Below are 24,930 nucleotides of genomic sequence, written 5' to 3'. Positions count from 1 at the left end.
TCTAACGTACAATCTTTCAGACATGTCTCAGTAGGTGACACTACTGTACTGTACACCCTTATATTACTGATATATTGTAAATATTATACTTTTATATTATACCAATATAAATATAAAACATACTGTTATAGGCTTTGAGAATTTTAGATTACTGGCTTTGGTGATGCTCTGACTTCTTCTCTGACACCACCATGAGGTTCAGATGGGTGGTTATGAACAAAATATCTTAACAGCTATTGGATTGATTGCTGTGAAATTTCCGTTCAGTCAGACATTTATGTCCTCTAGCACCGTCAACAGATCAACATTTTACTTTGTACACTCTGACTTATGACCAAATACTTGCATAACTAATGGCATTCCAGTGTCAGCTATATGTTGTGTTTAATGCTAATAAGCAATTGTTGGCATGCTAACACACTATACTAAGATGGTGAACGGTATACCTGCTGAACGCCTGCATGTTGGCATGCTGATGTTAGCATTTAGCTCATAGCACCGTTGTGTTTAAGTACAGCCATCAGAGCTGCTACTGTGGCTGGTGACTCTTAGTCTTGTTACTTTGTGAACAAATATGCTTGTTTTTAACTTGTATGTGTAGTGTACTGTTTGGTATTATTTTGCATGTGTGTTCTGTCCCATTTGTTGAGTGCTGTTGACTGCAGATGAAAATTGGCTTCAAGATAACTCTGGTTGAATTGAAATGAATAAATAAATAATTCCCACTGCTGGAATATAAAGTGAAATCTTTTGTCAGTTATCATTTTAAAGGTTCTACAAGGTAAATTTAACTGCGATGTAATTGTGAGTTTATTGTGAGGACAAACATTCATATTCATAAAGAAATTTGTATAACTACAAAAATATAGTTACTGAATTTTTAAATTTGAAATAAAGCATTTAAATATAAATGCTGTATCAATAGCAGCTCTGGAGGTGCATTACAGAAATGACTCAAACCCCCAACCCGCCCAGCTGAGGTGACCCAGACTGTGATGGAGAACTCCATGACTAACCACGCCCCGGGCCCACTATTGTCCCATAACACAGGGGAAAATACCTCCACCCCTGTTTTGCCTTCTCGCCAGCAACCCCTTCTGTCCACCCACACTGCCCCACCCTTGCATCCCCATCCCCTTACCTCATCCCCCTTCCTCTGCTGCTCTTTCTTTCATTCATTTCTTTCCTTTGTACTGTGAGATGCAGAGAGGAAGAGAGGGATGGGGGGAGGGATGGAGGGAAGGAGAGGGACCTTTTGTTGGCTTTCAGGTGGTTTCACATGAAAAGCCAGAGTACACACCTAGGTTGCCGCCACTGGCGACCCACGGCGTCTCACTTGCTTCCGCTGAGTATACCTGAGTTAGCCTTCAATTGCCTCTTTACAGCAGGGCATGTAGAAATACAAACACAAGCACATAGACGTCCACATACATTAGTGTGCACAAATACACACTCCCGTCGACACTGGTAGGTGTTGGATGTGCAGGGGTCGGGTGGGAAAGAAGTTTTATGAGGGGGGGGACTGTTTGTGGGGTAGGGGATGTGGGTGAAGAGGTGAGGTGGGATGGAGTGTGTGTGTTGGGGGGGTTGATTGCACGGCTACTTTGTCTGTTCTCTTCCTGAATGGACTCTTCTTGCTGCAAGGAGCTCAGGTAGCCTTGTGTGTGTGTGTGTGTTTTATTCCCAGGTAGACCACGGTGAGTGCTCTCAAGTTAGTGTCAGGTGTCAGGTAGCTACTTGTCTTTGTGTCTTCAAGGCTGCCGTTGCTTGGATAGTGTTTACAGCCGAGAGAGCACAGCAGAGAGAGGGAGGATGGGGGAGGAGAGGGGAGGGAGCACTGGCTTTGATCTGATGCAGACTGTTTGATAGCGTGTGTGTGTGTGTGTGTGTGAGTGAGAGAGGGAGTGTGAGAAAGAAGGAGAGAGAGGGAGAATACGAGCGCACGCATACTTTTTCAGTGGCATGTACAAATGTCTGCACACATGCTAACAACTGTGTGTTTGAGCCAGTCATTCAACCCAGGACCGGACCAAGCCTTTCGGGGGCCCTGGGAAGAATTTAAAGTAACCCCCCCCCATCTTAAAAAATGTGTGACTTGAATATTATTGACACTCACAATCCTAGTGATTCTAAATGTGAAGAACTTTTCTTTCTTTACAAAGACTGAAATGGTATAGCGCTCCACTTGCCACTGTGAAGTTGTCTACAAATCTAAAGGAGGTCACAGGTCACAGCCTGTGCCTGTTCTTTGTTAATTTGGCCTCCTCTCTGACTGTTTGGCTGACTAGACTTTGCAGAGCAGCTGATAAGATTAAACACTGAGCACCCAACATATCATAGTTCTACTTGTTATGGAAGACTAAAGTTAAGAACAAGCTAACAGACAGACAGACTGCCTCCTTTATGCGTTGTGCGTGACTCTGGGTCATTCAACGTGACTAAGGGTAGCGTTGGTAGGCTTAGAGTTTGTTTTGAACCAATAACCAATTGGATCTTTACACATATGTAGCTGGAGATAATCTTCAGAACCGGGTTGGCAAACGCACTGTTACACATGTATTGCTGATCCTGTTCTCCTTGGCAGAGGCTCAAATTCTGCTGTGTAACTCATCAAGGTCTCCTGAACTCTTCATCGAGTACGAGGGGTTCATCTTTTTCACAGTTTTTCCATCACACTTAAGTATAACACACCAAATGTGTCACTCAGACAGAAGCAGGAGTCAAGTAACCGACGATGCCAATCCAGGAGCAAATGTGATAAAAGGAGTAGTGCTGCCCATTATCTATCTATAATGGGCAACACAACACTGTAACACTCAGCAGACAAAACCACAACATCAACACAGAATATCATCATACAAATAGCACCAAAAAGTATCAAACTAAATAAGACATGAGCTTTTTTTTTTTTTTTTTAAAGAACTGGAAAGAGTCTGGTTTATTGGGATTCAAACCTTTTCTACCTTACACAGTATGAGACAAACTTGTGGATGCCTTTTTTATGTTTCTGTGTGAAGCAAGAAGGCACAGTGAATGTGAGATTTGTCTAGCTTAGTTCAGTTACTGATGCTAAGGATTCAGAAGCAGTTTTCACCAGTACATATAGTTAGATTATGCATGTCTTTATTTAACAAACAACTTTATAAACTAGGGACGCATTTCTCCTCCCTGTGAAGTGAAATCAGCTGCTGCAGTGTTCACATTCTCCCCCATAGGAGAAAGCTGGATTACACACACTCACATTTAACCTTGCACTCATCCATCATAACTGTCAGAACAGGTGCAATCTGAACAAATATGTAGCTTATTTTTCCAACAACAAGCAGCGTCATGCGCGGTTGTTTGCATGTTTGTGTTTGAAAGGAAGAAGGATAACAAATCAAAAGCAGATAGAGAAACCAATAACAGTGAGAAAAAGACACGGAGACAGGCAGGAGACCAGACATGCAGGTTTTTACAGTATGTGTGTTTTAGGGCTCCCCTGGGGCCAGACAATTAAAGAGCATTTAAAAAGATGACAGAGCTCTACACCCAAGAAGGGGAGAGGTGGAGTTTGCAGGTGTATGAAGAGCATGTGCATTTTTTGGTGTACGTGCATGTGTGCCCATGGGAATGTGATGTGTGTGCTGTACGTGGGTGTACTGTAAGATCACGCAAGGTGTTCCTCTGAAGAGTCTGTATATCTGCCTGTTAGGTAGGTCAGGTAGCGAATTCTTGTGCAAAGGAAAAAAACAAAAAAAAAAAAAGGATAACACATCACTTGAAAACAATTCACGCAACATTTTGCAACGGACAATAGACAGAGAGAGAGCAACATCGGACATTCCACTACAAAGAGGAAGAAAAGAGAGAACAGAGAGAAAGAGAGCATGAGAGAGAGAGAGAGAGAGAGAGAGAGAGAGAGAGAGAGAGAGAGAGAGACTATGTGAAGAACAGCTCTGAAAGAGTTTTTGTGGGGCCATAACAAAGGCCCCTCAGAAAACACAGTGGCATAGGAATGTTAATTAATTAATGAGAAACTATTCAGCCTACAGAGTGGTGGAGAAAGAAAGAAGTCAGAGAAGGAGAGACGGAGAGACAGACAGACCGGTTGGAGTAGCAGACCAAATCAAACTGGGTGCAAAGACTGTACAGTTTTTATATTTAAAATATCATGGCGTGCATTTATTCTAGGTCCAGTTTCTATGGAACATTTTTCAAGGCCTGTTTGGGGAATTTGTGTGTAATAAATTTAGATGTTGCATCTTTGTTCTTGGCTTTGCATGTGTGCGTTTGTGTGCATGTAACAAACTGCTGCTGTCAAATGAAAGCTCCTCAAGCCTCAGCTTTCCAGGAAATAAGAAAACAGCCTTGTTTTTCACATTGACTACCATGCATTTTTGAGTTAATCCAGTGGGGTTTGAAAAGATTTTATGAGCCCAAGTGGTTGTCAGATTTTATCAACTCATGGAAGACCATGTAATCCCTCTAGTAAAACATGAAAATCACCAAAACTGGAGTTATGATGTGTGATTTAATACTAACCCCATTAAGGATTTCCTCAAAAATTTTCAAATGTATCGCAATCATCAATCCATGCAGTGTTTTATTGTAATATTTTCTTCAATTGGAAAAACTCATGAGCTCCCCTGCTTACTGCAGCTTTTTACTGCTTCCCGCTGGGAGATATGGCTGAAATTTAACAACAGAGAATGAATAAAGTTGGTGCTGCTTTGAATGGCGAGCCAGTTTTTCTTTCTTTGATTTCTTATAATTATAGAATCTATCAATAGGTGGTTATGCAACATCCTGTACTTACATACAGGTGCACAGCATGTAAAGCTTAGTTGTGTAACATGAAGCAGAGATTCTAATTTTATAGCGTTTATGTATTGCTGTATATTTATATATTTCTACACATGCAAGGAAAGGAAAGGAAGGTTGGATGAGATTATTTTCAAGATTCTGTGGAAAACCTGCAAGTGAGCACGAATAGACTGTGAAATACAGATAGGCTTTAGCCCGAGGCAGCTGACACTTCTTCACAAATCCACACTCTTCTCTCTATAGACCGGAGTGTGTGTATGTGAAATGGATATGTGAGCCCCTTTGCGCCAGTCGCTCATAATCTGCTATTTTCTATGGGTGTCCATGTGCATGTGTGCATGCAAGCGTGCGTGTGTTTCTGCGTGTGTGCGATAGCGACATTCCAGCAGCAGAAACCTGAGAAGGTGTGACTTACGAGACACTGGATTCTGCTCTTTCTGGGGACTGAGGGGTGCTGAAGTGTCAGAATTCCAATTTCCTCCAAGCAGTCACTCCCAGTCACACACTCTAACCTTCTGCATCTCTCTCACACAGCCAAACACACTCTGCTGCTTTCATTCTTATCCTCCAGAGCTTGCTTTTTTCCTCCTCTCTCTTTCAGCTATAAACACTCTCTCATTTTCTCTCAGTGCCATTCATAAGGTCCCACAAGGAGAAATCTTGTCTCACACCACTGTACTGTATTGCCCCCCACCTCCCGCTTCTCTTTTCTCCCTTCCTCAAACTAAACACTCACTCTTTCTCCTCACATTGAGCTTCCAGGCAAAGTAAAAGAGGGAGAAAGGAAGAGAGGGAGAAAGAGAGGGGAGAGTTTGAGAATCGCGGGCCCCTCCTACTTTCCGGAGATGCTCCAGCCCATCCCTAAATTGTAGGCCAATGAGGGTGGCTCATTCACAACTCATGCGCTCCTTCTACAATAGGTAAGGAGAGAGAGACAGAGAGAGCAAGAGATATATACAAGGAGAGAGAGAGAGGGAGAGGGAGAAAGAGTGACTGTGTTTGGGGGAGAAAGACGGTGAGAAAGGACAGGGCAGAGTGAGAGGGAAGACAGGGAAGAGGGGCAAGAAGTTACAAAAAAAGTTAACCCCTGGGGATTAAGTGGTGACTGAGAGACACATAGAGAGGAGAGATGAAGAGATAGAACTTGTGACAGGGACAGATTTACAGTGTGGACAACCTGCACAGGAGAAAAAGCCAGTAAGTGGGCTTTTGAACCGAGGACCAGGACAGAAGTATTTGGAAAAAGCAAAGAAACATTGGATCCTCCTCACTTCATCAAAGCTGCCTCTAAAAACATCAGAAAGGACCACAGAGAGAGTGACACGACAGAAATCCCCACAGGTGTAAATGCAGACAGGTGGACAGTCAGACATGCTGCCTGTGCTTCTGCTTCTCTGCGTGGCCGGTGGAGTTTGGGGGTCCGCCCCCGGAGTGTGGGGGTACGGACGTATCCAGGATAGGCAGGGGCCAGCGGCACCGCTGTGCCCAGCTCCGTGCCAATGTGAAGAAGATGGGATCTTCGTCATGGTGGACTGCTCGGAGTTGGGACTATCGTCTGTGCCAACCAACCTCAGCCCTCTCACCACTTACCTGTGAGTAACATGTTTTCCTGTGTGTGTTATCCTGTCCCATCTCACTCAGCCTTTCCACCTTCAGGCCTCTCGCTGTGTCCTGACTGTTTCCTGTCATCCTTTTCTTGTGTTTCCATTTTGTGTCTCATCCCTAAGTCATTCTCCTTGATCCCCAAACTTATTCAATTCCTCTCACCTCTCATTCATCACGGTTTGGTGTCATTTGTTATATATGAAAAATAGTCCAAACTCTTAGACTTCAGTAATTTGTAACTGAAAGAAATGATGGTGCTGAATTGTAGCTCGGATTATGCTTTTCAAAAATAGAGCAGAAGGAGGAACAGTCGGTTGGATGTATGACCAGGAAACAGCAGCAGAACCCGCATGTAGATAAAAACGGACAGGGCCGAGCGGGAAAGTGTGTGTGTGTGTGTGTGTATGTATGAGAGAGAGAGAGAGAGAGAGAGAGAGAGAGAGAGAGTGTGTGCCTTGACCACTATGGCAAAATTACTGGACCACTTCTTTCAGTGTCAGGTTTCCGAGTGCCAACTGGAGACCCAGCGTGAGAGGGTGTGTGTATATATGCCTTGGTGTGCATGCATGCAAGTGTGTTTGTGTGTATATACGTGCATGTGCAAGCTACAAGCACATGACACAAGCATGTGTTTGAATAAGGAAGTGTTTGAACACAGATGTCTAAATGTGTGTAAGATTTAGTGACCAGTTTTATGCCACTAATCTGTATCTCACACTTCTATAATGCCAAAACCCAGAAAATAAATATGTAATTTTCTATTTTCTTTTGCTTAATAACCTGACAAAACTGCCTCTTTGAAGGACTAAATTTGCAAACACTGAAGAAAAGTTAACAACATTTTTAAATATCATTCAAATCCATTCTCACAGTATGTGTTTGAAAGGCTGGCTGGAGAAGTGACACAAACTGTAAATACAATTAAAAACATGATCATTAACATAACTCATCAAGAATTTTCACCTTGATGAGATGGAGGAATTAAGCCCACCAGGAATTAATTCTTGTATTATGTTAAAGACAGGAGATCTGAGCAGTTTCTTGCACCACCCTGCTGTGGCTTACAGCCAGATCTTACAAATTGCTTCACTGCGTAAGCCTCTGAGGACAGATTAGAGACACTCTGTGATAACTGATATTGAAGTGATAGAAGTCAAATCCAGGAAACAGGGTGTGATAGAGCGGTTGCTCACTGGGGGCTCTGCAAGTATTACAAGAGTGGATGGACAGAATTCAGAGGGAGTGAGGAAAGATCAACAGTCACTGTAGCAAACGACTCTAAAAGAGACACATGAAAGACAACTCTGCTTGACTGATGACCGACTCTTTGGCTGTCATGGGAGCCTGCGACGGGCCAGATTTCACTGTGTTCCTCTGAAAGTTAAAACACATGTAGAGTTTATGGAGGTGAAATATGGTCTCCAACTCCATCCAGGAATCACTCTACCTATGAGAACATCAGGGGGTTTGCTCAACAATGGGGCACGTCACACAACTAAGCCAGCAAACTTACATATAGTCACAGATAAGGAGGGATGAATCTGAGAGGGAGAGTGTTAAGCCTCTCAGTCCTCCTCTAAAATAAAAACAGTGATGACCTGAGACTCCCTCTTTGAAAGTCTATACTGCTTTTAACTGCTCTTCCACAGCCATACACACACACACACACACACACACACACACACACAAAAACACACATCATTCCCTACAAACACAAGAGTAATTGTTCATTTCCCCTCGTTACCTAACAGTGGAACTGGACCAATTAGTGAGTTTGAGGGCTGATTTAGAATAAGATAAATAAACTCAGCGACCAACCGCACACGCCCACACACACAGTGCAGGACTGCAGTGGGGAGAAGAAGGGAATGTGGGACATCAGGAGAGATGCCGCAACAAATTAAGATATAAGATAGAGAATCACAGATTTCTTTTTTGCCTCGCTGATAAAAATCCTCAAACACAAACAGCCTCCCCTTCCTAACTCTGCCCACATGCACACACACACACACACACACACAACCCAGAGCACAGCACAGCAGGCTACAGTTTTTCATTTCGTCCTGGAGTATAAAAGGTTACAACAGCGGAGAGTCGGTCCAATCCTCACCAGGATCTGTCGAACTGTCCAGCACGCCCCGCTGTGCTGTGGAGGCTGGATTAGCCTCCCAGCACATACTGTAGACTGCCGAGGTCACAGGGATTTGCTTGGAAACAGTCCACATTACAAACCACATCCACACAACGCTGTGAAAGTATATGACATCATTCACCCGTGTCATCGGAGAGCTCTTCAAAGTGAGCGCAACTGTACGTGCTATAGTGGCCGTGAGGGCAATCCAGGCTATGCATGATTCACTCTATTTTCTAGTGTTTGTTTGCACATTTGGCCGACCCTACTGTATATAGGTGGAAACATAATGGGCTAATCAATAAAAACAGCTGTATTACAACATGGAGGGGAATGCAGGTTGACTCTGCAAAGGAATTCAACTTCTCAGAAGATGCTCCGAGCAATTCAGAGCAGAGTGGGTAGAGATTTATGACAATAATCGTTTCCGTGGGCAACGTATGAAATGAGCTGTCATGTGAGACGCTTTGAAAGACCTTCTCTTTGATATCAGATTAGAGAGGAAAGACAGTGCCCAAGGGTGTGTGTCTGCGTGGGTGTGCGTACATGTGTGTTTATATCTGTTAAGTTTGAGAACACAGTGTACAGTACGTGCATCAGGGGGCCGGTACTGTTTTATGTGTAGCTGCATGAGAGGTAACTGATCATGAGAAGTGGCTTCACAGTGACAGGATAGGTAGCTGGTCTGTCACAAATGTGAGCTGGGAGCAAATTAATTAGTCAGCTGTCCCCTTGATAGACGTATTTAAAGCAAATATTTCTTTATGATGTCGCGGGTGTGATACATGGACATAAACTGTTTCTGAGGTTGTCAGGTGCTTATGTTTACACATCTTCCATCTTCCTTTAGCGGTCTTCGGTGTGTGCATGTGTGTGTAAGAAGAAAAGAGTGTGTGTGCATCGTATGTGGGTCCGGGGCTGGTCTGTGACTGGAGTTGAGCAGCGATTAGGTGATGCTTTGTGGTAGCGGTGAGTGCGGTGAACTTCTAACGGTGTTTTGGCCGAGGCCAGGAAACCACAGCTAGCACATTACCAGACAGATGAAAACCAAGGAGTGTGTGAGTGAGTGTGTGTGTGTGTGTGCATGTGTGTGCATGTGTGTGTGTGAAGACCACCCAGACTGCTGAAGGAATTTTTTTTCTAGCCAGTAGAGGTGAAGCAAGAGTGTAAGAAAAATGGAGAGACAGAGGATGAGGAAAATGGGTGAAAACTGTCAAAGAGAAAGAAATTGGTGACAGAGAAATTTTGGATTTCAGAAGACTGAGTTTAGGTTAAGCAGGCATACAAATACATACCAGTACACACACACACACACACACACACACACACACACACACACACACACACACACACACACACACACACACACACAAATACTGTACATACACATGCAGGAGACAACATCCTGTCCCTGTATGGTGACCGTGACTGTAACAGTCGTGTGCGTGTCATTTAGCCATTATGTTGATGGAATGATTCCTATCATGAGCGACCGGGGGTCACACTGTAAACATCATGTCTGAGAGCCAGAGAGAGAGAAAGAGAGAGAGAGAGAGAGAGAGAGAGAGAGAGAGAGAGAGAGAGAGAGAGAGAGAGAGAGAGAGAAACTGTAAGGGGTGGAGGGGGAGGAGGATTTGAGGGGAAAATTGACAAAAATAGTGTTTGTGTGAGTGTGTACTGTCAGTGGAGGGTCCTCTATACAGCAGCTATCAGCTCAAGCATCAATGTCCTGGCTCCAGACGTCTATGGTAGCCCCCCGTCTGAACAGCACTCCCCTCCCTTTCTCTCCTTCCTCCCCCACCTATTCTCCTTCCCTCACCTGTTTCCTCTGGCCTCCTTCACAAGAATCCATACATTAAGTGCCCAAGCGTGTGTGTGGAGCAGGTGTTGGAGCTATTTATGCAGCACTAAGTGTAAATGTATGATCACTGATGTGCAATGTGCCTTTTAGATAATTAAAATGAATGCATATAGCCCAGGGAAACGGAGTGAGCAAAGTGAACGGTGTGTACCAGAGCTGAATAGTGTAAATATTTTGTGTGTGTGTGTGCATGTTTCTGTGTGTGTGTATGTGTGGGTGGTGGGATGTGCTTTGGCTACAAGCCAACTAACTATCAGCTGTGATCAGAGTTGGAGAAGAGAGTTACACACCTCTGATTATACAGAGGAAGACAAAAATGACACATGTCATCATAGTTAATCTGTTCTGCTTAAAAAGTTGCATATAGAGGAATTTACTGCACAAACTATTTCCTTTCTCCATTGCTTCCCTTAGTCTGCCTGCTCTTCCTTTACTCCTTTGTTCCTTCCTTCCTTTCTGCAAACTTGAAGTGTTTGCCTTAAAGCGTCAATTCCTCAGCTCTCTCCTAGATTCCCTGGAGGCCCTGCTGTGAGCACCAGCAGAAAAAGCCACTTGGGCCTGCTACAAAAGTGATATTTATGCCAGAAGGGTGTTGGAGAGAAGGGATAGGCAGTTAGCACTGGATAGTGCAGTGGTTTGTGGTTTCCTGAGAGCAACCTGGGAGGCTTTTAAATGTCGCTCAGGGACAGACGGCAGGTAGGCAGGTAGAGGACAACAATGGAAACAATGACAATTCCCTCGGGAGCGGCAGACAGAGAAGACACAGAGGCCATAGTGTGCTCTACCGCTCCATATCCTGTCCTTTAGAAAAAAGTAGAAAGCAATCACGACACAAGATCTTGAAGGGGACTAGGGTGGAGGAGGTGGAGATCAGGGAAGTAAAGTGGGGAATGTGTTTGGAGTGCATGTGCACATGAGCTTGCATGTGGACTGAAGACAACAGTGGCTGGTATTTGTCGGGGTCAGACCTGTGACCACTGACAAAATGTAAATCTGTATGTTTCATGTGATAGCAACGTGACGCAAGTATGACACGGGGGTTAGGAATGTGCTCCCTGTGACGTGTGGTTGAGGGGTGAAGGGTTTCTTCTGATTGAGAGGATTCAGAATGCCTGCATGGCCCAGATTCCTATTCAGCCCTTCTCCAACCCTGGGAATCTATGGGAATGTTTGTGTGTGTGTGTGTGTGTGCATGAATCTGTGCAAGTGCACTAGCCCTCTCTTTTCCACTACAGAGAGGGCATTGTCTAATCCTGGGCCAGGCCACGACAAATGTCCCTAACTGTTCTAGTGCGTGTACATGCATATGTGTGGACCCTATACACATGTGCATTCAAGACCTGTGACTTTGCGAGCTGTCATCTGTGTCGGTGTATATGCTTATGGTTAGAAAACACATACGTGAGACTAATCGATTTTGTTTTTCTATCCATCTTCACCAGAAAAATACCACACTTTCGATTGTTTTAAACCAAATTTAGGATTTGATGTCTCCATACATCCAAAAAGCAGATTTCCTGCTACAATAACGAAGATCCTCTTTTGCTGCTGCTCCAAATTTTAGATCTGAACTTTAGCTCACAAAGTCTTAGAGAAGACAGATGAGTGCAAAAATGATTAATTATTCTCTTGTTTTCTTTAGCGTTCTCTTTATATTTTATGGTTTGTATAGTTTGCGTCTCAACTTGTCTGTCTCTTCCATTATTTTCTTTTCTCCGCTCTGTAAAGCACTTAAGTTTAGTGCTATGAGTTTTGTGATGAAAACAGCTCAGAAAACATTTTTGGTAATAGAGAGAGAGAGGAAAAGACAATGTTTGTCCTGTGGTATTTTTAAAATCAGATTTTTGTATTACTCAGTTCCACCCATCTTTAATATTCCAAACAAACACAATACATCCCTAGATTTGTTTTGAATAAAACCAAAAGTGAGGTCTAGACATACAGGAGACTGTTTACATGAGTGTTGATAGCTGTGCATGTAGGACATAGCTCTCCAAGTTCCCCCTGTACCTCAACATGGGTCTGTCTCTCTCTGTCTGCCTATCTGTGTGATCGCTGGCCAGGCCTGCCGACTAAAGTGGCTCATGTGGGGCTGGCAGTGTGCAGGTGATGACTAGTAAGAGCTAATGATACTTAATGCCCTTTCCAACAGCGTACACACACATGCACGTACCTAGACCCCCACATGCACATTACAGACAAGAAAACACATTGCTCAAGCATGGATGTCTGTACACACATGCTTGCACACACACACACACACACACACACACACACACACACACACACACACGCACATACTGACTTAATGATGGTTAATGCCCTATCCAATCCCCCTGTGCAGCATCAAAGCATCCCGCAGAGCAATGCTGATACAGCGATGCTAGCAGGGATTAGGTTGGGAGAATGGACCACTGGGACTGGAGTTAGGTAAAGGGAACAAAGAAGCAATCACAGACACACTTAAATGTCGCACACATGTGCACACACCCCAGGGCAAACACACGCACACATAGCATAGCCCAATGGGGGCACTGCACAGGAATGTCCAGAAAGTGGAGGAGAGGATGTAGAAAACAGAAGGTGGAGAGATGAATGAAGCAGGGAGAGAAAGAATGGAAAGGACTCTTAATTTCGTAGGGGTAGGTTAACTGATCTGAATGCAGAAACAGCAGGCAGGTCACTATGATGGCATAAGGCAAGTATAATTCTTGCTAAGACTGGACTTCACAGGTGTATTTTCCATCTGCCACTGCAGAGCCTCTGCAACTGCAGCCAGACTTACTCACATCTCTATTACATGTCTGAGAATGAGCAAAAGAGGAAATCTGGACTTTTTACATGCATGGCAAGAGGCCAAACCAAATCTCTTTAAACCAACAGCAGCCACATGTCCTCATTGGTATGGGGTAAGATTTCATCAAGTGCTGATCTAAGTTCAGGTCTAGATGTTATCCATGGGTACTGTTAAATATATGGAGCAGATGAGCGGATCATAGTTCTGTGAGTGCAGCAGTAAAGGAGGAGCGAGCCAGGAGTGGATTTGAGCAGTCTTCTAACTAGATCCAGTGTCCTCCTGTTTCTGCCATTCAACCAAATGAAGTCATAATAGAGCCTGACACTAATACTCATCGGGTTTCATTTACTGTTGTATCCACTGCTGAGAATCTTCCTCGAATCCTTGTGCAGGAAAGAACACCTCTCTGTAAGAGATACCCTTTCAGGATGTGTGGAAAAGTGGTGAAATTTGTAACCATTTTCCACACATCTTTGCTATTATTTCAACAGATTTCAGTGGTGTGTGTTTGTCCTGTGCTCATGAAACATTTCCTTCATGTGGCACAAACTGCTTTGATTTAGCGAGAAATGAAAAATGCCCTCTGGCACATGTCATGTAACGAACATATATGAAAGTCAGACAAAATCTACATGCCAAAACAACAGATTAATGGACTATGGGCAGGGCTATAAATGCCTTTCTGCCTTCCAAAGCTATGTCCTACCCACAACAGCTGCCTGTCAGTCCTGTCCACATGTTGGAGGCAGTTGTATGTTGTGTAGTGCCGACTGTTCCAACACTTCCTGTTCCATTACTGAAGTGCTTGACCTTTCACCCCCCTCCCCTCTGTCTCATGACAGGGTGTGTGTGTGTGTGTGTGTGGGAGGACAAGGAGCGGACATAGAGTGTGTACGTGCACGTGTGTATGTCTGTGTGCGGTATACCGGGGTATGAATAAGTCCCAGAGGGCATGAATATGTTTCCCATGACATGGCCTCAGACTAAACAGCCGCTCTCTCCACCCAGACATCCGCCTGTCATTCTCCCCTAAACCGCAGCAAGCGGAAAAGAGCACAAAACATGGGAACACAAATATACACACGCATCTCCCTTTTCTGTCTTGTTATCTCCTCTTTTCTCCTCCTCCCTCCCTCTCCGTTTCTCTGCTCTTTTGTAGCCGAGTCCTCCCCGTGGCCCTCCTTGTCCAGGTGAAAGACTTCTCCTCGCCCTCTCCCTCGCTCTTTGTGCAGAGTGAATGAGAGAAAGAGAGAATAAGAGAGGGAAAGATAAAGAGAGAGTGCCTTCGGACACAAAGGGCAGTGTACCCCTCCCAGGAAGTCTGGGAGAGAGGGAGAAAAAAAAACACAACTTTAGAGGAAGGAGGAGGGGAGGACAGCATTGTACCCTCCTTCCTGACTCTTTGTGTGTGTGTGCATGCCTCTGTGTGTGTGTATGTGTGTGCAAGCTCATGTGTGACCGCAAGAGAAACTGAATGCCAAAGCAGTCAGTCTATTCAGATAGAAAAAAGCTAACACACTTAGACCTCACCCTCGTACACACACACACACATTCTGCTCCCTCTCTCTCTGTCATACACACACACTAATGCACACAACCATTTAGGCCCTCTTTAAGGCGGCGCCCAAGCATTGACTACCAGTTGCATTGTGTGCAATAAAAGATCCCTTTTCATCGTGGCCTTAACCGTTTCAAAGAACTAAGCGGAGAGGATCAGACTGCCTGAATCCAACTGAAGACATTACTGTCATAGTTACAGTAAAAGACAGCCAAGGTGTGGCTCAAGCACCACTAATGCAGAACTCCTGCCCCCTGGGCAAGGCTCTGGTTGTTGATTTCCACTAAAGATCTATTACTCTAATGTTCCTCACAGATAAGCCGCCTTCAAAGGTGTAGAGCTTACCGCCATTATTGGCTGTTTGTTTGGTAAGAGTCTCCACCTGAGCAAGGGAGAAAGGGATTGGCAGGGAGGCAAGAAGAAAGAGAAAGAGAGAGAGAGAGCAGAAGAGGAAGTGAGAGGGAAGACCTCAGGGTATGGCTCTGACAAAGTTATTTTGTGTGTGTGTGTGTGTGTGTGTAAGGGAGAGAGAGCCATGAAAAACATCCCTCTCAAGGGCAACAATGTAAGCCTATTTGTTTACATGCTTTTGCTGCTTTGTTATGTACTGTACCTGCATGCAATTTTATGCTTGAGCAACAGGCCAGAAACTTTTCCATACAAGTTGTTGTTTTTTTTCTGAGACAATAACAATTCTCCAAAATGAAATGTATCAAGTCATCTCTCCACAGCCAGCCCCCCCAGCTTTGTCTGACTGACACGTTTCACCATTGATGATAGAAACAGACACCTGACTGCTGTTGCATCTGTCACATCTTTCTGAGGGTACATTCACTCGCCAGGGTGGTCCATCACCCACCCCACAAAAGCCACCCGGAGCCTGGAGTTTGTACGAGTGCCTGTGGATATAGCGTGGGTGTGTGTGTGTGTGTGTGTGTGTACTTCTCTGAACATAAACAGGGGTGTTTCTCATATGATGTGGCCAGTTGTTTTGCTGCGCTAAATCACCAGCTCTTGTCAGAAATGCTTCCAGTTTGAAATTGGCTACAACGGAGCTAGGGGCACATTGACACCCACACACACACGCTGCCTTTGATCACAGAGCTGATAACATACTTCAGTAGTTCTGTTGACGGTGAAGAGGAAATATGATAAATCACATGATTGTAACTACCGGACTGTGTAACCCAATGCTCCAGTTGAAATTTGAAACAGAGATGGGGAGAGAAAGAGTGAGTGTGAGCGATAGAGTGGCATAAGAGAGAGGGAGTGAAAGGGCCAAGGCGGATGAATGGAAATGTACCTCTGCTTCTTCATGCTTCCGTTCCCCCCTTAAGACAAGCTTCTTGCCATGGTTACTCTATCAATCACAGCATAAAGCAGTCAAATATCCAGTGCTTTACCTTTCTTCTTGTGCCAAACCTTCCTCTCTTACATTCACATGCACACAAGCGTACACACACTCACACACTTTGGAGAGGAAACACTAAATGATCTATCAGAGCACATTGTGCATCTGCAACTCATGGAACAATGCATGGAATAAGAATAATAAAATGTCAATTTCTTTTTACTCCTCCAACTGCTGCAATCTTGGCCACAATATCACACATGACGCTGTGCTTAAACACACAAAATTACATGCACGCACATGAAGATCTTATTCCTCTCTGGGGAAATAGAAAGGAATCACTGGGGGCTGTCAGTCATTCTGCAGGTTCATAGTGGAGGGTGATAAAAAGAACAGTTAAGAGGCACATTTGTGAGTGTGTGTGTTGAGGGATGAGCATGGGTCACAATGTCTGCATCCTCTGCTCCTAATACTGCTCAGGAGTCTTTAGTTCGTCATTCAGCAGCAGACCCGAGATCTGAAGAGAGGGGATGACCGGTGTGGCTCTGACAGTTGAGAGATATGTTGTTCTGCGAGCAATATAAGGCAGCTTTCCTGACGCCGCGACTGCCAAGGCAGGGCAGGATGGTCTCCTACTGAATACTTGCATGAAAAAATAAAAGGAAAAGAAACCACATGAACTTCCATTCTGTCCCTCAAACACACAGACCCACACAGCAATCCATCTGCATGCCCCGGCAGCATCCATGTATGATGTGGTGAAAGCGCAACCAGGGACTGTACCCACCACATCTGCAGGCTCACTGGAAAACAATAGGAGTGTGAAAATGAGCGACAGACATCTTACCACACACACCGCAGTCACCTATAAATGGAAAAAAATATTGTACTGAACACACACACACACACACACAGATACTGACACACACACATTAGAGATGCCCATAAAATGGGGACACAGAAACCCCAATTCTAATTGTGAAACTCCCATACACTGTGGAGCCTGCAAAATCTTTAAGCGCTCTCTTTCTCATTTCTTTTGCGGCCGTTTATTTGCGCTGAAAATATCTGCGCCAGCCGACACAATGCACATGTGGTAGTCATCAATCATAATTATCATGGTTTAAAAAAGCCACAGCTGTTATTTGATTTTAAAAACAAGCCATAGCGCAGCGCCTTCCAACGATACGTCAAGTTGTCAGCGGAGGCCTTGGCCTGCACAGCAGAAATGTCTCTCTCTCCCGCTTCCCAATGAGCTCGTTGGAGAGCACAGCCGAGCTGAGCTGCATTCAACCTTTCCCCATGACTCACCACTGTGTGTCTTTATTTTTAAACATTTTCTCTCTCCATTGCTGCGTGTTTATTCTGTCTGAGTGAGGCCGCTGTTATGGACTTCACACAACGTTTGTTTATGGCTTCTTTAATCAGGACCAGATAATGGAGAGTTGTCTCCATCCGTGGGCGCATCCCCAGAAGTTGGGTGATGTGCGTGCATGTTGTTATACTTTAATGATCCCCCAAGAACGTTCCGCTACATATTTTTCTCAGTAGAATATTAGTACACAGCCAATGAATAGGATTAAGGTGTGTATGTGTATTGTTCATGAGGCCCCGTGAGGTGATCGTGCACCTCCTGTGTTATACGTGATGTCACCCAGTCTTGATTATGTCAATTGGTTTACTGTTACTGCAGGCTGTGTCATCTCCATGGCAACTTTGTTATCACTTATATTTACCTTTGACTTTAATCAGGCAGCATAGCGCATTACACTTGTTGTATTCATTTCCAAATTACTGCCTGGAGCCTGAGCAGATTGAGCCAAAAATGGGACAAACATAAAGTATATGATTCACATGACATCAACACAGTACTTGTTGTTATTGAGAGGGAGACCAGGAGTCCCAAGGCACCCCATGTCAGTAACAGTGTTTGTTATTATTTTTAAATTTGCTTAAATGAACTGAATTATATTATTTTATTTAGTAATTAGTTACACTGTATTATATTTTTAGGTGCTGTGAAGTTAAAGGTCCAGTCTGTAACATTTACAAGGATCTATTAGCAGAAATGGTATAATATCTACAGATATGTTTCCGTTGTGTATAATCAACTAAAAGTAAGAATCGTTGTGTTTTTGTTAGCTTAGAATGAACCATCTATATCTACAGAGGGAGCAGGTCCTCTTCTGCGGAGTCCGCCATGTTGAACCACCATGTTTCGGTAGCCCAGAATGGACAAACCAAACACTGGCTCTAAATAGGGTGTTTCAACGTAGTTTTTCCTACACGCTTGGAACGGAAGGATGAGGTGAGGGCGTTGAAGTCAATCGAGTTGAAGTTGATGCCACTAAATCCTACACACTGGTACTTTAAAGTCAGTAATTATGACGTGACTAATGAACTTGGATGATTAATGCTTTACTTTGTTGTGTTACAGACAAAATAAATTAGAAAATCAAGGCATTGATTAAAAGCATCCACCCGGCTTATGCGTTCCTGAGTAACGCCTTGAACTCCGCTCTCTCTCTGTTAGACCTCCCAGGAGGGGGCATCTGTAACAGGAAATTCCTACGCAGGGAAACTAACATGCCATTATTATGCTTTCATAAGGAAAATATTCAATGTCGGCAGAGGCTGTAAAAAGGCTACATAATTATCTGACCTAAGAACACAGCTAACGTTGCAAGCTCATCACATGACGAAGACACACCTCCTCACCAAAAGTGACAGTGGGAGTTCACATCCCAGTGCCTGACTGAATGTTACACCAAAACTGTTTGTGCACTGAATTTGCCTTGTCACAACTGCTAAATATGACAGGCCACTGAAATACCCAAATTGGTGAACCAGAGTATTGCCATGCAGTATTTTTTCCACATCGCCCCTGAAGCTGAATATAGATCACGCCTGCGGATAAATTCATCCAGCCCCCCATCAGCTTGGCTGACTTGACAAACAAACAGCCAGTGTGTCAAAACTCCCAACTGCAATGGGCTTCTGAGAGCACAGTTTACACTTGCTAGCCCGGTGGTCTGGCTTTATGAGCAATGGTTAGTGTCATACACACACACACACACACACACACACACACACACACACACACACACACACACAAAGCCTCACTCTTGAAGACTCATGCGAGACCCCAAGGGCTGTGAAAGCAAAGAAGGGGTGACGTAACACCTCTTTGCTTTCATTGTGTTTATCAAAGAGATGACCTTACATGACTGGGGCCACAGGGTTATGTATGTTTTCTACCAGAGGCTGACACATCAGTTGTCCTCATACTATCCCAAGTGTTAAAAAACTTACGTTACGTGTGTGTGTGTGTGTGTGTATGCATGCATGTATCTGAGCATCCTGCACCTCTCCCTCTTTGACCGCAACGCAGCTGCGTCAACACTCACCCCCCAACACACCCTCTCACGTCAGAGTGTGTGTCTGAGACACAGGGAAATTGAGTGTGTCTGTGTTAAAGCTATGAACAAGGGGGGAAAGGAGGGGGTCTCCTGAGAAACCTGAGGAAAGAGAAAAGAAGAGGAGAGGCAGAGGGGGGAGAGAGATAGATATGGAGGGAGAATGAGGGGTCAGATCTCAGAGAAGGTAGAGTGAGACATCTGGAAAAGAGAAAGAGTCACTGGGACGAGGAGGAAATTACAGCTGCCCAACAATGATTCATTGGGGAAAATTCTCTTCTACATCTCCCTCTCCTCCCTCTCGTCCTCCATCCTCTCTACCTAAACCTCTAACCTCTCTCTGTGCACTACTCCCAACTCTGGATGATTGATGGCCATGTGAAAAATGCTTTCTAAACATTTGTGAGTGTACATGCCCTGAGTACCTTCAAAGAACATTGATAAAGTATAAACTGATTGACACTTGGATACTGATGCCCCCCCCCCTCTCTCTAGGGATCTGAGTATGAACAACATCAGTGAGATCCAGCCCAGAGCCTTCCACCGACTGCACCTGTTATCAGAACTGTGAGTACAAAATCATTCACCTCACATTCAATCAATAAACATCCATCGTCACAGCTCACACATGACAAGAAACAGTCATTCCCCGGGCCGCTCATATGCGCAGACCTCAGTGATGGGGATTGATGACTCTGGCCTGCCTCTGATCTCTCATACCAAGAAACTGCCTGCAGCAATAGGCTAGTAGATCCTGGGACGGCTACACAAAAGAATGAGGCGCAGGGAACCTGATATTCACTCAGAGAGTGAATGTATGGTCCTTAAAGTGTTTAGAGAGCAGGTTCTGTGCTCAGCATCCAAACCGCTGCTTTCTTGCCCCCCTTGACTTGGTTTCAGCTGGACAGCTCAGCAGGAGCAGTACACACATAGACACAAGCCTTTGCCAAAACAAACACACACTATAGGAGAACTTCAGGTCAGGAATGAAAAGAGCAAAGATTTATGTTTTTCTTGTTTATAACATTAAGTGTAGGTATGGTTGGGTATCATTAAAAATGGTTTGATATTGGTGCCAATGCACTAAATTGGTTATATGCCGAAACGGACATGACTCTTTTCGCTTTTCTAGGCTGATAATAATTGTTAATTTAAAACAAAATTAAAAAAATAAGCTAAAATAAGAAAACAAGACTTGGAATTTCAGCCTCTGTGACAAATTTCTTGACTTCTATACTCTGTGCTACAGACACACTTTGATCAGTACTCCACAAAGTAGAAGGTATTAGTTTTATTCTTATAGAGCTGATGAAAGCACACACGCCGCAGCTAAATCCCAAAACTTTTTAAACATGCTTTCGGTCGACCAGGCCAATATCTAATTTGACCACTCAGCAGAATTCAGCTAAGTCTCGGTTTGACAAAGGCTGCCCACAGATATGCCCCAAGGGTGTGAATGTGTGTGTAAGTGTGTAGTAACTCGTGTGTATGTCAGCCTTCACCTGATTCTTTTACTTCTGAAGTCTGCAGTGTGTGTGTGTGTGTGTGTGTGTGTCTGCATGGGATGTTTGAACAGTCCGCTGTTTTCTTTGCTAATTCTTGCAGCTGCAGTCTGTGAGGCATGAGCTGATGATGATGAAAGTAAAAGGTTTGCTAAAAAACCATTGAGTTGGCTTTGAGTCACAGTCAAACTGGATCTGAGAAGTAGAACAAAGCTGAACAATGAAGTTTTGTGACACCTTGAAGTTTGAGAATTAAATTCAAGACTTTGATTTATTGTCGTTTGTTGAATTGCTCATCTGAACTTTTGCTGTCATAAAAAAAAAAAAAAAAAAACGGTAAAGGCCACATATTGCTGATGGCGTAATAATCAGAACCACACAGTGCAGAGTGATCGTGAACATCGATGCTGACATCTGCCTGCATTGGGGGAAAGGGGTGGAGGTCTTGGATGCAGCTCCACCTGCAGTGTTTGTCCAGAGACAATCCTCCCAGTGTTTTACAGCCCTGTTGATCTTGCTTCCTCTGTATCCCTCTCATGTTCTGACACTTTATGGAGACGTTCTTTTGCTTTGTAACTCTTCCAAGGAGGATGTTCCTGCCCCAAAGCCAATTTTTATAGCCTGCTGACCATTTCTGGAAACATGCTGAGACGACGATGATGTTCCAAGGCAGGGAGAAGCACATTTCTGACATCCACTCCTGTCTAGAAGGTTTAGAGAGATGAAGCATAGCAGGTTATGGTAAACACATTATAATTACAACAAGCTATAGCGCTTAGAAAAAACAAACTGAGGCTCTAAACACAAACACGGTCGGTTTGAGAGCGAGAGCGTTTGATGTGGGTCTACAGCACTTGTTGGTAGCGCAGGGAGAGGCAAGGGCCAGGCAGGTTGTGACTGGTAGAGTGATAAATTGTTTGATGTTGGGCTCTACCTCCCGCCTGCCCTCCCTCACTCTATCTCCCTCCTTTCCAATTCATTTCTACAGACCCCCATCTCCATTTTACTGCAGGCTATTGCAAGCTGTAGTCACCGCCTTTGATAGTTTTTCTACCCCCCCCATTTTTTGGCTCTCTCCATGTTCTTACAAACCAAACCAAATCTGCTTATGGCAAAAAGTCCAGCTTTCATCCTGTTTTACACTATGGGGAGGAGAGGGAATAAAATCTTACGAGCCACATACAGAGTATACTTGTGAAGCACTGCTCATAAACATACACAACCGTATCATGCTGCCGCTTATCTCTTCGCTCAGTTCTTACGTGTATAGTGTCAAAGTGAAAACAGTTCCCTTTGAACCTCAAAATTATGTGATTAAACTCATTCACAAAGTAGGTAGGAATACTCCCTTTGATTCATAGCGGCATTAATATTGATAATAAGATGTAAGTGTAATTGCTCCTCCCTCCAGCCTTTTTTCTACCTCTAACTCCTTATTTCTAAGTATTATTCTATTGATCTCAGATCCCTCTTATTAAGCCTTCATTAAGCCCTTTGATCGGTAAATTGTCTCTTAATTTCAAACACGCTAACCTGCACGCAACTGAAGCAGACGGAACATGAAGACAGGTGAATGAGAGACAGACTGAATGTCTATAGATTAATGAGAGGGCAGCAGTGCCCACACTCAGGTACAGACTCTGAGACTGGTTACTCATCTATCTGACATATGAAAGACATCCCCTTGCTTCAAATGTTCCGCTCTAATATCAAAGATGTGCCATCTATTCCTGATCTAATTGCAACTTGGAACCAGCAGAGGGTGGTTTAAGGTGAAACTGTCCCCCTAAAAGCCCTTCCTGAAAACCACTTTAGAAGGCGACAGTGGTTTCTGCCTATCATCAGTATCAAAGTCCATGCTGATTGTACCTCCAGGGGTTCACATTTCACTCTGCCTTTTTCCCTTTGACTCCCTTCATAATCAGCTGTTTGGGGCGAGTGTCTCATGCTCATCTTATCATTATCTGTAGCCATCAGTCACCTCCTAAATACAGAGCTGAATTCTGCCCGTTCAACATGGCCGGACAAGTAAAACAATCAGTGGATTAAATTTGAACCCTTTGTCAATGTTGGCTTTGCCTCTTTTGACACACAATATTACAAGTGAAAGTGTTCAGAATATGGTGCAAGCTCCTGTTATCAGCTCAAGACTGAAATTCTGACGAATCTAATCTCGTCTTTGGCAATATTCTTCAATCTCACAATATCCATCCAGCCCGGGCTTCTCTAGCCCTGTGAGAGTGCTATCAGGTGCTCTCTCATTATCACACAAATGAAATCCAAATGTAAGAAGAGAGAAGTGGTGAGTGGAGCCCAGTGCTGCCCTGCTTGTCTTCCTCTTGGTGATAAGATTGTCTGCTGATAGGCCAGGAGAATGACGTAGGTGAGGGTTAAGGGGTTATGATATTGGCTGTCTTGATACTCCAGGTGCACCAAACAGCTGGAACTATCTAGGTCAATTAAAACTTTTCCTTCAACTGTTGCCAGCATTGATTTTTGTCTGCTTGTCTCTTTCTCTCTCTCACAAACATGCACACACGCACATGCACACACCCACACCCACACACACCAGTTTCCAGTGTCTATATTTTACTCCAATAATTGCAGAGGTTAACACCAGGTTAAGTGGTTGACCCTCAGGCTGGACCTCCAAACAGAAGGAGGCATAACATTTCTATTGATGGACTAAGGGTGAAAAAGGTCATACATGCATATGTTACATACTTACAGACACCCACACACAAACCGCTCTCTCTGATAAGACCTGTTTATCCTCTCCTTCTCCTTTCATCATCGACTCCTATCAACCATCCTGGCCCTGCTGCCACTATGACATCCTATCACTACCTCAGATAGTATCCCAGAATATGATGCAGTCTTTGCTGTCTAGGTCTTTAATCCATCTTTGTACTTATTATTTTGAGGCAATAGGACATGCTGATACATAGGATAATCAGCAGTTGGTATGCTTCAGTAAAGGCATCAATGATTGGCTCTGATAGCAGGGTGGTCTCACCTTTGCTACCACCCGTCCCTCTTCTCTCCCATACGCTTGAACTACACTAGCCTCTGTTATTTTATCTATGAATCACTTCAATAGAGCTGAATTATGCTGAGGTGGAATTTTTATCTACACAGTCCAGAGGCCAAGAAAAATTCTAACCATCCCCAAATCAAATTAAAAGAAAAAACAGTTGGAGCCGGGGTTTGACAAGAGCAAGGCGCCTTTCATTAGAATGAGATTGATGTGGAATGACTAGGAGGCTAAGTGCGGAACATTCACTCATACGTACGATCATTTACACACACACGTACACACATAAATACACACACTGATATCATGGAAACAGTTGGTCAGTGGCAACTGCCGGTGTTCTGTTGATGTCTATCAAGAACGTCTGAACATTTCTTTCCTTTTTCAATATCCATCTTCACTTTCGACATAATTATCCATTTGACAAATGAAGTCGGCAAAAAAAAAAGCCTTGATTCCACTCTAATGCTGTTTTGGCTCCAATGGTGCAGCTAATAGAGAAAGGCTGGTTGGCAGTAGGATATGCACATCATACCATGGCCTTAACTACAATGTTTGTTTTCTAAAACTCTAAATTACTGGCCCTCCTCATCCCCCCAGTGAAAAGACATTTATTTTTCTTTGGTGCTACCTATATCTTTTTTCCGTCCAATGCGTCTGTAACTAATCACTGCGTTTGAACAGGAACCAAAAGAAGGCACTTAGGGGTCTTTGCAGAAAGAGGCTTAGATCTATTTTACTGGTGTCAGGACCTCAGCAAGGCCTATTGAAACCGTTACCTCTGGAAAAGTAGCTATTGAAATGGTCCCTGGTGACCAGCTTGTGCAATAGCAGAAAATGAAATGGTATTGAAGAAGCAGACGTATCAT

General features: G+C 44.0%; 1 protein-coding gene across 1 annotated transcript in view; it reads left to right on the top strand.

Moving 5' to 3' along the window:
• The first annotated feature begins 5,710 nt into the window (after window positions 1-5,710).
• Window positions 5,711-24,930, top strand: part of LOC127377898 (leucine-rich repeat-containing G-protein coupled receptor 6) — a 36,061-nt gene continuing 16,841 nt past the window's right edge. The window contains exons 1-2 of the mRNA XM_051426202.1: window positions 5,711-6,398; window positions 20,021-20,092. Coding sequence (XP_051282162.1) covers window positions 6,154-6,398; window positions 20,021-20,092 — 317 coding nt within the window. The 5' untranslated portion in view covers window positions 5,711-6,153. The remainder of the gene's footprint in view (window positions 6,399-20,020; window positions 20,093-24,930) is intronic.

The sequence above is a fragment of the Dicentrarchus labrax genome, unplaced genomic scaffold, assembly GCF_905237075.1.
Source record: "Dicentrarchus labrax unplaced genomic scaffold, dlabrax2021, whole genome shotgun sequence".
NCBI lineage: Eukaryota > Metazoa > Chordata > Actinopteri > Moronidae > Dicentrarchus > Dicentrarchus labrax.
The sequence above is the reverse complement of the archived record's forward strand: the minus strand, read 5'-3'. Positions and strand labels throughout refer to the sequence as shown.